This window comes from Indicator indicator, chromosome 14 (assembly GCF_027791375.1).
Source record: "Indicator indicator isolate 239-I01 chromosome 14, UM_Iind_1.1, whole genome shotgun sequence".
NCBI lineage: Eukaryota > Metazoa > Chordata > Aves > Piciformes > Indicatoridae > Indicator > Indicator indicator.
The window spans coordinates 2,354,634-2,365,896 of NC_072023.1; the positions used below are offsets into that span (position 1 = coordinate 2,354,634).

The 11,263-nt window shown below is 50.4% G+C and overlaps 1 protein-coding gene across 2 annotated transcripts; it reads left to right on the plus strand.

Moving 5' to 3' along the window:
* Nucleotides 1–5,501: 5,501 nt before the first annotated feature.
* Nucleotides 5,502–9,768, plus strand: DUSP6 (dual specificity phosphatase 6). 2 transcript variants are annotated; one of them, XM_054386798.1, is made up of 3 exons: nucleotides 5,502–5,904; nucleotides 6,975–7,412; nucleotides 9,461–9,768. In XM_054386798.1, exons 1-3 carry the CDS (start codon nucleotides 5,502–5,504, stop codon nucleotides 9,766–9,768), a joined length of 1,149 nt encoding a protein of 382 aa, XP_054242773.1. The 2 variants fall into 2 exon arrangements, with proteins under 2 accessions (XP_054242773.1, XP_054242774.1); XM_054386799.1 differs by lacking the exon at nucleotides 6,975–7,412.
* The last annotated feature ends 1,495 nt before the right edge of the window (nucleotides 9,769–11,263 follow it).

The following is an 11,263-nucleotide window of genomic DNA, read 5'->3' on the forward strand; positions in this document are numbered from 1 at the left end:
GTCTTCTTGATCAGGTTGGATATTGAAAAGAGCCTGGCCCTTTCTTCTTGATGCCGACCCTTCAGGTGTTTGTAACCATTGCTCAGATCTCCTCTCAGCCTTCTCTTCTCCAGGCTAACCATCCCCAGGGCTCTCAGCCTTTCCTCATCACACAGATGTTGCAGTCCCTTCAGCATCCCCATAGCCTCCACTAGACTCCCTCCCTGTCCCTCTTGAACTGGGGAGCCCAGAACTAGACCTAGTATCCCAGATGTGGTCTCACCAGGGCAGAGCAGAGGGGCAGGAGAACCTCCTTTGACCTGCTGGCCACACTCCTCTCAGTGCACCCTATGGGCCCTATCAGAGTAAACAACTCTCATGCACCAAGCTGGCTGGGCCCTGGCTGTCATTTAACACCTGGAAAACACCTGAAACCCAACTGTCTTTTGGCCAGGGAAAGGGAATATTCAGATCTCTTCACTCAACTACAATGCAATAAGGTTCTGCATGTTCTCAAGCTGTGCCAGGAGAGGTTCAGGTTGAGTATTAGGAAATATTTCTTCCCAGCAAGGGTTCTCAGGCACTGGCAGAGGCTGCCCAGGGAGGTGGAGGAGTCACCATCCCTGGAGGGATTTAGAAAATGCATTGATGTGGTGCTGAGGGACCTGGTTTAGTGGCAGTGGCTTATCAGCAGTGGTAGGGTTGTGAGCTCTGGGTGAGTGGCTGGACTTGATGATCTCAAAAGTCTCTGCCAACCTCAACAGCTCTATGATTCTATGCTTCTCTGGTTCTAAACCTGCCAATATCAACGGCAGTATCTGGTCAAAAAAAAAGACAAAAAAAAAAATAGAGTACTGGTGACTTCAGGACATGGTGGTGTTAGGTCAATGGTTGGACTCAATGACCTTAGAGACCTTCTGCAACCAAAACAATTCTGTGATTGTGTGATCTGTATGCTTGGCCCACAGGTTATGAGCCTGGCTAAATCTGTTCTGCACTGCCCTCCTGCAAGCTTAGTTTCATCCTCTTAGAAAGAAGAACCCCACAGCCATCAGTGATCTCCTACCAAACACATCTGCTCACCTTTGCACACTGTGAGGAAGCATCTGGAGAACTCATCTGAGCTATGCTCAGAAGGGAACTCAGCTACAATATGTCAAGAGAGAAGAAAACCTCTTGACTAAATGCATGCCTGTAGTAGCTGTTGAGTATTTTAAAGTGTGATCCCTAAGCAGTTGCTAATTACATGACTTCATTAGAAGGCACAATTAAACATGTGCCCCAGGTCACCCAGCTTTTTGGTGTTTGGAGGAAAGCACTTGAATCAAAAGGATTTCCTAAATGGAGTCATTCAGTGGTTTTTATTTCTTCAACTGGGGGAATTCTTTCAGATCTGAAGAACAGGAGATGGAATAATCAGTGCAATGCCATTTCCATTAATTGTTTGTGCTTTACACCAAACAAATAAAATGCTTTCTAGGGCTGCTTGTCTTCTCACAGGGAACATTTTTGCACCAAAGGCAGTGCCAGCTTGGTCTAAGAGGAGTTGTAGGCAGTACTTTGGTCTAGGAGGACTTCAGTCTGAGAGGACTTCATGGCCAGTTTGGTCTAAGAGGGTTTGTGTATTTCTGTTTTCACACAAACCAGTATGGATAGAACCATTAATTCTCACTTCTACTGAAATGAAAAGGAGCTGTGAGGAGGACTCACAGATAAACCTAGAGGTGACAATCACAGAGCACCTAAAAGTAAGGGCTGGATGCATTAGGCACCATTTAGAGACAGTGAAGGGAACTGGGCAGCTCCAGAGTGCAGATTGTCCTGTCTGAAGACCTCCTGAACCACAGAATCATTTGGGCTGGAAAAGACTTTTAAGATGAAGTCCAACCATTCTGTAACTTGACCAAGGACCAAGGCTGGTGCTAAACCATGTCCCTCAGCACCACATCTCTGTGTCTTTTAAGCATCCCCAGGGATGGGGATTCAACCACCTCCCTAGGGAGCCTGTTCCAGTCTTTGAGATGCCTTTCAGTCAAGAAGTTTCTTCCAATGTACAGCTTGAGGCCATTTCTCCTCATCCTACCACTTGTTGCATACAAGATGACACCAACCCTCACCTCACTGCAACCTCCTTTCAGGGAGCTGTAGAGAGCAATGGGGTCTCCCCTCAGCTTCCTCTTCTCCAGGCTAAACAATTCCAGCTCCTTCATCTGAGAATTCTTCTGGCTGTGGCTCCTGTTCGGATGAAGATTAAGAGAGAAAATTTCCTCTTACTATTAGAATAAATAAGCAATCAGAAATGGTTGAGATGGTTGTATGACCTTAAGAGGTAACAACAGCTGAGGTGGTTTAAGAGTCTGCTTTAGAGACCTTCAAGACCCATCTGGATGTTTCTGTGTGACCTAGCCTAGGTGATCCTGATTTGGCAGGGGGTTGGACTGGATGGTGTCCAGGAGTCCCCTCCAACCCTTACCATTCTGTGATTCATTCATGAGACAGCCAGGACCATGGTGTGCCAGGAGGGCTGGACAATTTGCCCTACTGACCATTAGGACAAGGTTTATGGTCTGTGAGCCCCACATGAGCCTGGCAGAGCAAGGAACACTCCAGTTCCACTCTCAGGGCTTTGATAAAGGTAGCAAGCAGGGATCGTCTCAAACTCCCTGCTGGGGAGGATGTCACTAATGCCAGCTGGGTGTCAGCCTTGCTTGGAACTGCAGTGGCTGAGGTGCCAGCTTGAATTAACATCAAGGATGGTTTAAGTGCTGAGCACATAGCACTGTCCACACCATGATCTGTCACAGAATCACAGAATGGTAGGGTTTGGAAGGGACCTCTGGAGATCATCCAGTCCAACCACCCTGCCAAAGCAGGATCACCTGGAGGTTGCACAGGAACACATCCAGGAGAGGCTGCAATGTCTCCAGAGATGGAGACTCCACCACCTTTCTGGGCAGCCTGTCCCAGTGCTCCATCACCCTTAAACTAAAGAAGTTCCTCCTCATCTTTATATGTAGTTAAGAGCACCTACATTATCTAGATGTAGATAAGAACTGTCATTGTGGAACATTGCAAACACAGCCAAAGCAGGATCACCTCAGTCACCTGCCCCCAGTGACACCACCACTCTCCAGCCACTGCCTACCTAAGGAACCTCTTTCAGCTGGGGGGGAGAAGGGGGAAGGGTTAAAAATAACCATTCCTGAAGCACCACAGCAACCTAAATGAGATTAACCTCTCCGGGACAATTTTACCCCCAAACAGATGTCAGCGACGGGATTAACATCTAGCTCAGGCTTCTCCCCATCCATTTTCACTCCTCGATTGGCACTGAGCCATCTGCTAACCTCCCCACCTTGGCACGACCCGCACCTCGAACCAACTCCTCCCCGCCCCAGCTACCCCCGGAACGGCGGCGGCGGCGCCGCCGGGCCCCGCAGCGCAGCCCTCCCGGTGCGGCGGAGCCCGTACTGGCCCCTTCCGCCCTTCCGGGGCCGGAGATGGGGAGGAAGCGCTGGACGCCGGCGGCGGAGCCCCACCCGCAGGAGGAGCCGGTGCGGAGGCTCCCGGGTGTGAGGGGCTCCGCTGAGCCGGGCAGAGCGGAGCCACCGCCAGCGGCCGCGGGCTCCCTGCTGGCGGCGACCGCGATTCCGTGACCTGGGAGGGGGTGGGGGGCGGTTGCGGCTTTCCCTGCTTAGGATTTTGGGGTGATGCACCCTGGCTTTAGCGGTGGCCCGGGGCGAGAGCGGTTCCATGACCTGGGCATGGGGGGTTGGAGGATGGCTTTCCCTGCTCATGGGTTTTTGGGGTGCGTCCCCTCGGTTTTAACAGTGCCCGCAGGCTGTAGAAAAGAATTAACTCGGGATTTACCCTTCACCCGTGTAGAGATCAACTGAGGACAGGGGGCTGCCTGCCTGCCTGAAAACGGGATTCCCGGAATGCACTGTGGAAGGAATTATATGGCGAGGGGGCACACACCAATACAACCACCCCCCCTAACCATCAGAATTAGGGAGGGGGAAACACAGCCACCCCCGCAAATCATCGGAATTAGGGAGGGGTAACACGATCACCCCCTCAAAGCATCGGAATTGGGGGGCGGGGAAGGGGGGAACACGACACTCAGCCACCCCAAAGCATCAGAATTGAGGAGGGAACACAACCACCACCCCACCTCCCCCCCCCCCCCCCCGCAAAGCATCAGAATTAGGGAGAGGGGCTCCTTACGCATCGGCATTAGGTTGGGGGGGAACACAACTACCCCCTGCTTTCCCCTTCTCCCCTCCCCAAAGCATCAGAATTAGGGAGAGGGGGTCCCTACACGTCAGAATGGGGGGGGGGGGGGAAACACAACTACCCCCTGCTTTCCCCTTCCCCCGTCCCCAAAGCATCAGAATTAGGGAGAGGGGCTCCCTACGTATCAGAATTGAGGAGAGGGGACCACAACCACACAACCACACATCCACCCACCCCTCCCCCCCCCACACCGTAAAGCATCAGAATTAGGGAGAGGGACTCACTAAGTAACAGAATTGGGGGGGGGAGAGGGGAAGGACACACAACCACCCCCCCCAAAGCAGGAGAACTGGGCTGTAGGGTACAACACAGCCTCCTCTTCCCTTTAAAAAACCAAGGAGAGACAATCAGCCAGGAGGGCAGCACAGAAGGTGCCTTTTGTTCCGCCCCTGGGGCCGCGCCCCCCTCACCTGCCCCCCTTCCCCCCGCGCCCCCCCCCCCCCCGTGTTTGCCCTGGGTTTATCCGGAGCGGAAATTCCTTTCCGTTTTTGTGAATGACAAACTCATTAACGATTCATCAACACAAAACCTGTTCCAGCCGGCTCGTCGCCCAGGCAACAGCCCCTTCCGCGCTCCCCCATTGGCTGCACCGCAGAATGTCCCCATTGAGACGTGGCGCGTTTGTACCCATTGAGGAACCGCCGCCACTGCCACCGCCACCACCAGCACCGCCGCGGGGACTTTGCGCGGAGGGGCCGCGGATGAGGAGGGAAGCGTGAAGGGGCTCTGCTCCCGGTGGTTGCACCGCGTTGTTTCCGCGCTTAAAGGCCGGGTAGCCCCGGCTCGGTAGCTCCTTAATTGGATTTCATTCACTGCGGGAGGAGGAGGAGGAAAAGCCCCGAGGGCTCGGGCTGCAGCGGCGATTAGGAAAGGTTCATTCAGGGATTCATTGAGGAAAAAAAAGAAAAAAGCCGGAGGAGAGGAGGAGGAGGAGGAGGCAGGCACATAGAAACAGACAGACACACACGCAGGGGTCTGCTTCTCCCTCCCCGTAGCTCCACCGCTGCCCGGTGCAGGGGAAGGCGGTGCGGAGTTAGGGGAGGGGGGAGGAGGTGGGAGGTGGGCTTCGTGATTCATTTTCTTAGGGCGGAGGAAGAGAAGTTGTTGGAGGGGAGTTGCTGCCGGAGGGGTGTTAGAAGGATGAAGCCCACCCGCCGAATGCCTCTGTGAGAGAAAGAAAGAGAGGGGAGCTTTCAGAGCCGGCTGCGCTCTCCCCGTCCTTCCTCATGCTAGATACGTTCAGACCCGTCCCTTTCGCGTCGGAAATGGCGATTAGTAAATCGGTGGCGTGGCTGAACGAGCAGCTGGAGATGGGCAACGAAAGGCTGCTGCTGATGGACTGTCGACCCCAGGAGTTGTACGAGTCGTCCCACATCGAATCGGCCATCAACGTGGCCATCCCGGGCATCATGCTGCGGAGGCTGCAGAAGGGCAACCTGCCCCTCCGTTCCCTCGTCTCCAGCAGCGAGGAGGACCGGGAACGCTTCGCCCGCCGCTGCGGCACCGACACGGTGGTGCTGTACGATGAGCACAGCCGCGACTGGAACGAGAACACAGGCGGAGAGTCGGTGCTGGGGCTGCTCCTCAAGCGCCTCAAAGATGAAGGTTGCAAGGCGTTTTATCTGGAAGGTGAGAAGGGGTCTGCTCCGGGGTTGTGAGGGGTGTATGTGGGGTAAGATGTCACTGCCTTGTCCCCTCGCCTTGGGGCTTCAGGTGCCGGGGAAGCGAGCCCCGGGGCTCGGCGGTGCGATTCTGCCCGGGGGTGGCCGCAGCGTCCTTCCCGGGCATTGCACAGTGGCACTCCGGGGGGAGACTGACCTGCACAAGGTGGGGGGATTGTCCCCCCTCCAGCATCCCCACCTTTGTTCAGAGAGACTTGGGGGGAATGGCGGTGGCAGCGGGGGGTGTGCAGCGAGGCTAAACGGGGATCCCGGGATGAGCCGGGGAGGGCAGCAGGAATCGCTGCTGAGACAGCTCGGAGAGATCTCCGCAGGGCGAGAAGCCACACAGAGCTTTAATCTTCCATGTGCTGAGCGCTCCGCCGATTTTCTTAAACCTTCTTTTGGGTTTAGTCCGTCTGCGTGACAGTCTGAGCTTTTTTTTTTTTTTCCTTTCTCTTTTCCCCTCTTTTTTTTCTTCTTTTTTTGATTTTTTTTTTCCTTTCCCCCAACTCCACCCCCCCACCTTTTTAAAAATTTTCTCCCCTTTTTACCCCTTCCCCTCCATTTTTCCCCCTTTTATTCCCCCCTCTCTTTTTTTTTAACCCCCCTTTTCCCCCCCGGTTTTCTTTACCCCTTTTTTTTTTCACTCCCCTTTCTCTTTCCCATTTTTTTATCTCTCGATTTTCCACGGGTTTTTTTACCCCCTTTTTCCCGTTTTCTTTTTTGCCCCCCCCTCCCCCCTTTTCCCCGGTTTTTTTAACCCACCCCCCTTTTCTCCCCGTTTTTTAACTCCCGTTTCCCCCCCCCCTTTTTTTTTACCCCCTTATTTTTCTTTTAAACACCCCCCCCCTTTCTTTTTTTCCTTTTCTTTTCCTTTTTTTATTACCCCCCTTGCATTCTTTTCCTTGGGTCCGAGAGGATGTGAAAGCAATGCCTCTTTGCAGACAGGTTCTGTACCAGGGAATTAAATCGTCTTGGCATCTTCTATCAGGTTGCATACCCCCCCACACTCCAACTCTCCTTTGCTTTTCTCCCCAGGTGGTTTCAGCAAGTTCCAGGCCGAGTTCGCTCTGCACTGCGAAACCAACCTAGACAGTTCGTGTAGCAGCAGCTCTCCCCCTCTGCCAGTCCTGGGCTTGGGAGGCCTCCGCATCAGCTCTGATTCCTCCTCAGACATTGAATCTGACATTGACAGAGACCCCAACAGTGCCACCGACTCGGATGGCAGCCCCCTCTCCAACAACCAGCCTTCCTTTCCGGTGGAGATTTTACCCTACCTCTACTTAGGCTGTGCCAAGGACTCCACTAACCTGGACGTTTTAGAAGAGTTTGGCATTAAATACATCTTGAATGTCACCCCCAACCTGCCCAACCTCTTTGAAAACGCCGGAGAATTCAAGTACAAGCAGATCCCAATCTCTGATCACTGGAGCCAAAATCTGTCCCAGTTCTTTCCTGAGGCCATCTCCTTTATAGGTGAGCTAACAGCCTCTGTGGCAAGTGCTGGAATTCTGTCTGTCCTGAGGAGTGTTTTGGGGGAGAAGCAATAAAGCAGCATTTCTGGCAGGCTCTGGAGGATGTCCCCTTTCCCCTTTTCTGGTTTTAAAGATACCTTAAGTTGAGGGGTGGGTGGTGGTGACTCTTTGGGGGCCCGGATGAACTGTAAGATGGAACAGGTTGCCCAGGGAAGTTGTGGATCACCTGGAGAGGTGTTCAAGGCAAAGTCGGATGAAGTCTTGAGCAGCTTAACCCAGTGGAAGGTGTCTGTGACCATGGCAGAGCAGTTGGAACTAGATGGTCTTTGAGGTCCCTTCCAGCCCAAACCCTGTTCTATGCTTTTATTGACCTGGTTTGGCTGGCTGGGAGATTCCTCCTTGAGCTCTTCATGCTGGTGGCACAGGAGTGGAAGGGGGGGGTGGAAATGAGCCTGGGGTTTGTGGTTTATTTCTCTTTTGTTGTTGTTTTGGGGTTTTGGCTGGTTGGTTTGGGGTTTTAGTGATGATGTTTTTGTTTGTTCCTTGAGGCGCTTTTTGTTTGGGCTTTCTTTGTTTGGAGTCGTTTTGGGTTTTTTGTTTGGGATCTTTCTTGTTGTTTTTGTGTGGAGTCTCAATGGTTTTGGTTTTGTTTGGGGTGTTTCTTTTATTTGGAGTCTTTTTTGTTTGGGGGTCTTTTGGGTTTTATTTTGGTTTTATTATTATTTGTTTACTTGGGTTTTGTTTTGATTCCCCCGAAGAGCAGTATAATAAAAAAGAAACTAGGAAGCGAACTTTAGCTTTTTAAACACAAGTTATTCACAAAGCAGTTATCCCTGGCAAATGTACAATCAGGGCTTTAATTAGATCTGGTGGTAATAATGCTACCCTAGACCTCAGTGCCTGGGTTAGCCAAGCTCTTAGCCCTTACTCACCAGCTTTTGGAAACACCTCTTTGTGGCTTCAAGGAGCGGTGGTTACAATTTTACACTCCTCCTTCTAGTGGGAAAAAGTCCAAGCAGCCCACGGAGGTGCAGTGCGGTGGGCAAAGCACGATCTGTTGGGAAGCTGGTGCTGTAATCCGGGTGAATGATACCGGTAATAGTGGGAGAATGTAGGTAATCTGAGCCCCAGCAGGAAGAAATGTGGGCTGGAAGCCACAAAGAAACTAATCTCCAGGCATTGTAATGCATTTCCTATTACAAAGGAACCCATTTTCAACCAGTGTTGACATCCTGTTCCTCCTAATGGGTTGTCCCCTGTGACTTCCCTCATTCTTTTAAAATGCCTGAATACCTCCATTGTTAGCTGCACAACAGTTGGAGAATAATTTAATAGACCTTTGCAGTCTGCTGGGCTGTAGAGAAAAAGAGAGAGGGGAGGAAAAAAAAAAAGGCATTCAGTGACATCTTGCAGGATTTCCATGCTGGGGAAAAGGGGACTGGAAGAATTTAAGGCAAAACTCCAGGGAAAAGCATTCCTTTTTAAAAATGTGACTTTTACAACAGTGTCCTGCTCCCTTTGTCTCATTTTTAGTTCTCTGAGCTCTTGGGTTCACATTGGTAAGGGGGTGGGAGTCTCCTCTTGCCCTGTGTTGTTAATTTTTTGAGCCCCCAGTCTCTCTTTCATATTGGCTCGGGGGTGGGATTCTCCTCTTACCCTGTTTGGTTTTAGGGTTTTGAGCTTCTGGTCTTTCTTTCATACTGGTAGGGGGTGAATTCTCCTCTTGTCCTGTTGTTTTACTTTTCTGAGCTCCTGGACTCAGGTTCATATTTGTAGGGGGGTGGGATTCTCCTCTTGTCCTGTGTTTTTTGCTTCTCTGAGCTCCTGGTCTGTCTTTCATTTTGGTAGGGGGGTGGGATTCTCCTCTCGCCCTGGTTTTACAGCAGCTGAAGTTAACTCTTGAGTTGCACGGCTGGCCCCTAGGATCAGAATCCTCCTTTCTTCCAGCTTGATACTCATCTTGGCGTCGAGAGATCAGTTACCAACCCTCCCCCCCCTCCACCGCCCCCGTCTTATGTGTCGGTTCTCTGTCTCTTTGTTTCGCTACAGATGAAGCCCGGGGGAAGAACTGCGGCGTCCTGGTGCACTGCTTGGCGGGGATCAGCCGCTCGGTGACGGTGACGGTGGCCTACCTCATGCAGAAGCTCAACCTCTCCATGAACGACGCCTACGACATCGTCAAGACGAAGAAGTCCAACATTTCTCCCAACTTCAACTTCATGGGCCAGCTGCTGGACTTCGAGCGGACTCTGGGGCTCAGCAGCCCCTGTGACAACCGAGTGCCCAACCAGCAGCTCTACTTCACCACCCCTTCCAACCAGAATGTCTTCCAGGTGGATTCCCTGCAGTCCACGTGAGCTCCCACCCACCTCCCTTCTCCTATCCCATCTCAACGGGGATCACTCCTCAGTGGTTTTCTCTTTGGCAGTGATCAAGAAAACGCAGCTTTCACTTTTTCTGCTATCAAAAGGCAGCTCTCTGCCAGAGCAGGCTAGGAAAGGTTTACTCAGTATGGAATCAGCTCTTGCAAAGGGAGGGAAGGTGGTGAGCTCTGGGGGGGGAAGGACCACGGGGGAGCAGGCAGCAGGTGGGCAGCAGGGAGCTGCTCAACCCCTCCTTGCGTGGTGGCTTTGAGTGCCAGGACTGGCAGTGGGGGTAGGATACAGTTGGCCAAGGCTGAGCATGTGTCCTTTGGAGACTGGAACCGTCCTGCTGCCCTCTCTGCTTTGGGATCTGTGACACAACATCAGTTGTCTTCAGTGAAGACTTGGTGATTTTTGTTTTGTTTTGTTCCTGTTTGTTTGAATTTATAGAGGAGCCAAAGAAAGAGGTTTTCAGCTTAGTGTATTTGGAGATCTTGTTTTGCTGGGAGCTCAGTAGTGTTCCACCTGATCAATGTAAATATCCAATCTGAAATTTGATTTGCAATTTTAAATTGTCTGGGGTTTTTTATTATTATTATTATTTTATTTTTAAATCCACACATATTCAAGAAATCAATCCAAGGGACATCTGTGGGTGGTTCTTGTTTGTTTGTTTTCATCATAAATCCTGCTTGATTTGCTTGGTTGGCTTTTGGGTTTGCTATTTTGCTTTTTTGGTTGTATTTTTGGGGGGTTTTTGTTGTTGTTTTCCTTCGTTATTTTCCTTCGTTTTTTTCCTTTTTTTTTTTTTTTTTCCCAGTTGTTTGTTTTCTCTTTCTTCTTTTGAATTGAAAAAAAAAATAATTGCAGCATGCTCAATTTTATTCTTCCACTGAAGCAAGCTTTCTGGGAGGGAGAGATGGCAATGGTGATAAATTTTGCCAATCATCTTATTGTGAGCAAGTACAGTCTCTTCTTTCCTATATATTATTTTTTTCTTCCTCATGGTGATCTTTTTTTTTTTTTTTTTTTTTTTTTTGCTTCTCCTCACACTTGATGTAGCTTCCACACAGTATCTCTATTCTTTAAATTAATTTTTTTTTTGCCTTACCTTTGCTCTTTTTTTTTTGGTTGTAAATAGCTCGTCTTGGGAGAGGAGGTTTGAGCATGAAAGGTTTTTGATTTTTTTTTTTTTTTTTTTTTTTTTAGATCACTTTTGAAAACTTTCAGATGTGCTAAAACTCAGTGCATTACCTCTGTACAAATTCTTCAGGGAGCTTCACCTCAAATGCAATATTTTTTTTTTGGTGGTGGTGTTTTTTTTCTTTTTTTTTTTTTTTGGTTGAGTTTTATGGTATAGAAACTGGAAGTACATGCAAGCATTTGTTCCCTGTGTGTCTACGCACAGTCAACCTTCCCATGGTTGCCAATAAGGGAGGAAGTCTCAATTCACCATGTAAAAGGTTTCAGATGGAATTTATTATAAGAA